This window comes from Galeopterus variegatus, unplaced genomic scaffold (genome assembly GCF_000696425.1).
Source record: "Galeopterus variegatus unplaced genomic scaffold, G_variegatus-3.0.2 Scaffold6365, whole genome shotgun sequence".
In the NCBI taxonomy this organism is placed as follows: domain Eukaryota; kingdom Metazoa; phylum Chordata; class Mammalia; order Dermoptera; family Cynocephalidae; genus Galeopterus; species Galeopterus variegatus.
Window position 1 is genome coordinate 70,616 of NW_007732476.1, and position 3,382 is coordinate 73,997.

At 38.6% G+C, this 3,382-nt stretch overlaps 1 protein-coding gene across 1 annotated transcript in view; it reads left to right on the forward strand.

The window, feature by feature from the left end:
* Positions 1 to 3,382, forward strand: part of LOC103606191 (protein unc-79 homolog) — a gene marked incomplete at both ends in the record, with an annotated part of 122,513 nt that overhangs the window by 65,485 nt on the left and 53,646 nt on the right. Inside the window, one exon of the mRNA XM_008590782.1 lies at positions 599 to 682. Coding sequence (XP_008589004.1) covers positions 599 to 682 — 84 coding nt within the window. The remainder of the gene's footprint in view (positions 1 to 598; positions 683 to 3,382) is intronic.

Sequence of the window (3,382 nt, forward strand, 5' to 3'; positions counted from 1 at the left end):
CACCACTCCTCCATGTCTGCCCCACCCCACACTCCTCTCCCCCATCCTCCAAAGGCCTATCTTTTCCTTCTACCACTTCCACATGCTGTCTTATGACCTTTCTGGCCATAGACCGAAATTATCACTTACATATTTATTGATGTGCATAAAGCATTTCTTCCATGGCTGTGACATTAGCCTTTCATTTTATACCAGAAGATAAAGGGTTTGAGATCTTTTGGGGGGGAGTCTGGACTTCTTTTGGATGGTTTTAGATGCTCTCCTACTTTTGGTTGCATTTTATACAACTGAATGGCAGGTTTGTAGTGAAATCCCAAACAACCCTACCCTAAAATCTAAGATGTGTCCTGTAAATGCTAATAATCAACAATAACACTGAGAAAAGAAATGGCTCCAAGAGATTACTGGTTAAATTTTTTGTATTGTGAATCATGCTAAACCCCTACCCTAAAATCTAAGATGTGTCCTGTAAATGCTAATAATCAACAATAACACTGAGAAAAAAAATGGCTCCAAGAGATTACTGGTTAAATTTTTTGTATTGTGAATCATGCTAAACCGACCACACTGAAGACCGAAATACTCTCTCTATCCACAGAACAGATACAGCCTGGGAAACGCCAGTGTAATGTGCCAATGTGCCTAAATCCTGACCTGGAGGGACAGCCACTGAGAACGAGAGGTTAGTCAAGTCACAGAATATTAGACTGTAAGAACTGAAAGAGATTATATGTTCAGCAGGTGGTGTAACCTTTTCTTCAGCAGCTCCACGAAGAGGGTCCAACCTTTGCTCAATCTCCTCCAGGGACTGGGAATCCATGACTCTCATTTTTGAACAAGACCAACAGAAAGTTCTTCTTATAGTGATTTCCTAAACCTTGGGGCCACACAAAACAAGTCTTGTCTTTCTCCCATCATTTTTTGAACTTTCGAAAATAGCCACCCATTGCTCATTCCCTCAGTCTTTTCTAGACCAGACATCCCTGGGTCCTTCAGTATTCCTCCTAATATATATCAGTTTTCTATATCATCCTGTGTCCACTATTCTGAGCATGGTCCAGCTTATGCTTATCTGTATTTCTTCTAGAATATTGAGATCAAAGGTAAACAGCTTCTTTTCAGCTACCTAAAGTGTATATTGAAAGTATATACTTGAGTTTATGCTGCTCATGGGAGCAAGGGGAGTGTAAATCTGTGCTAAGATCATCAGAATATTTATTTTCATAAATTCATCCCATGAGTTTTAACTACAAAAGTAGTTAACCATTGTTTTTGTTTTTTTCTTAAATTCAGAAATCAGGTTAACCTGTCATTGGTAAAAAACAAAAAACCAGAAAAGAATTATGAACCACATCTTATAACTAATCCCTTAAATCAAGCAGAACTATTTTTTCTAGACTACATCTCTTTTCTGATTTTCCTAAGGAATGAAGAGATATTTATCTCCAGCCTTTGCTAACATTTCTTTGGCAGCAAGTAGCAGTTTTAGCCCCTGTATCAGATAAGGTGAGACTCTTTTCATCTATGGGGCTAGGAAAAGTTTTTATGAGTAGAAGTCAGGCTGGTTGAACAAATCACTGGTGCTTGTTCATGATCTAGTGACTCGGTTGCAGCAAAAATGGAACAAGGTAATGGGAACATAGATGGGAAGTCAGTCTCTCACAGCTTATGGAAGAGTTCGCTGATGTGGCTGGGGGACTGATGTGTGCATGCTTGCCTTGAGACAAACACCTGTAGAGTTTCCCTGTCTCCAAGATTCCCAAAGGGGCTTTTGTCAAAATCTCCAGCTTTGAAGTTGGGCTTTGAAGATGGTCTCTGCCTTATTCACATTTCTGAGAACCCTGCTTCTGCTCCTAGTTCTGTGTAGAGCACACTCTGGGTTTTCAGAGGGGAACCAGAAGTGGAGGCATCAGAAGTGTTGGCAGCACCTGGGGGATAACAGGGACTGTCTTTAACACTGCAGACGTAGTGCTGACTCACCTATAACAATAGGTAGCTGAGGTCTGTGACTTCAGTTTTGCACGTCCCACCTTCTCCTTGTACATTACTCTCTGCTCTCACTTCAGTGGCATTTTTCAGAAATCCATTGATTCAGCTAATGTTGCCCTACAGGGGCCAAAGCCCAGTAACTTAGCCTGCTGTTACAGACGACTGCCAGAAATATTGCAGCATACATTCTGTGTTGTTATATGGAAAAACAAATTCACAATGCTATTTTCAAAAATACCTCTTCTCTAGCATTTTGATTAGGTAACGATTATTTCAAAATTGACTTTGAGCTTCTGCCTTTTTTGGACTTTAGTTGTGATTACTATATAATAGCAATTGGCAATAATCTTCTGAAAGCTTTGACTGACAAATTTTTATTTTTATCAATTTCTTATGTTTCTAGTATGGCTGTGTACCTGTCACCATACATCTTATAGGCTGAATTTTTCCACTTTTAACACAGGCATTTTGGCATCTGGTTGACATGATCTGTAAACGTTCAAGATATGTGGAGTAATGGATTTAAACTTTCTGTGTTTTGGGTTCTTGAAGCAACTTCATGCAGTTTACCATACTGTTTAATAATTAATTGTGTCTTTTGTCTTGGTCCAGTTCTTGCCTTTTCTACTATTAATCAATTTATACTTATGCTCGTAATACTGTTGCTTCCACTCAAAGCAACATCTTTATGAAATAACTGGAGATCTTTGTTAATGATACATTTAGGTTTACTTAGGAAAGAATGTTATCTCAGAGATAGCTGGTAAATATAGTATAAAATTTGGATTCCCATTTGGGAGCTTGAGAAGTGACATGAAAGCTATTTTCAGATACTTTCTTTTGCCAATTGGGTTTGCAGGTGTCACTTCTCGTAAGTGTATTTTGTAAACTCGACCAGGCAAGGAAGTCTGTGGTGTGGAAGCATCCTGACTTTTCAAAGGCTTCAATAGCATTTTCTTCCCCTCAGATTGAAACACACTGCCCACTTGGCCAGGTCTCTAAAAATTCTGTTTTGATTCCTTTAGAAATAATTTCTGAATCATTATCCTTCTATTTAAGGAATGATCATACAATTTTGTTTTTGTTCCTTTTTTTTTAGCACCAAGTTGCCATACGTTGAAGAGAAACAGATTGGTTAATGACCATTGGGTTTTTCTGCCTTTTCTGTTTGAAGAACTCAAAGTCATAGTTATTATTTTGTAGAACATGGCATTATTCTGGTTTGTCACTTTGGGATTCTTCTTTTCTACAGTTCCTAGAGAATATGTCCAACACTAGTGGCTTTCTTAATAGAGAATAGCCTCCTGACTCTCCAGATTTACTCATCACTGAGGCACGTTGCTAAGACTCCTGCCTCAGATTTTCTTGAAGGCATCAAAATCCTAAGTTTTAA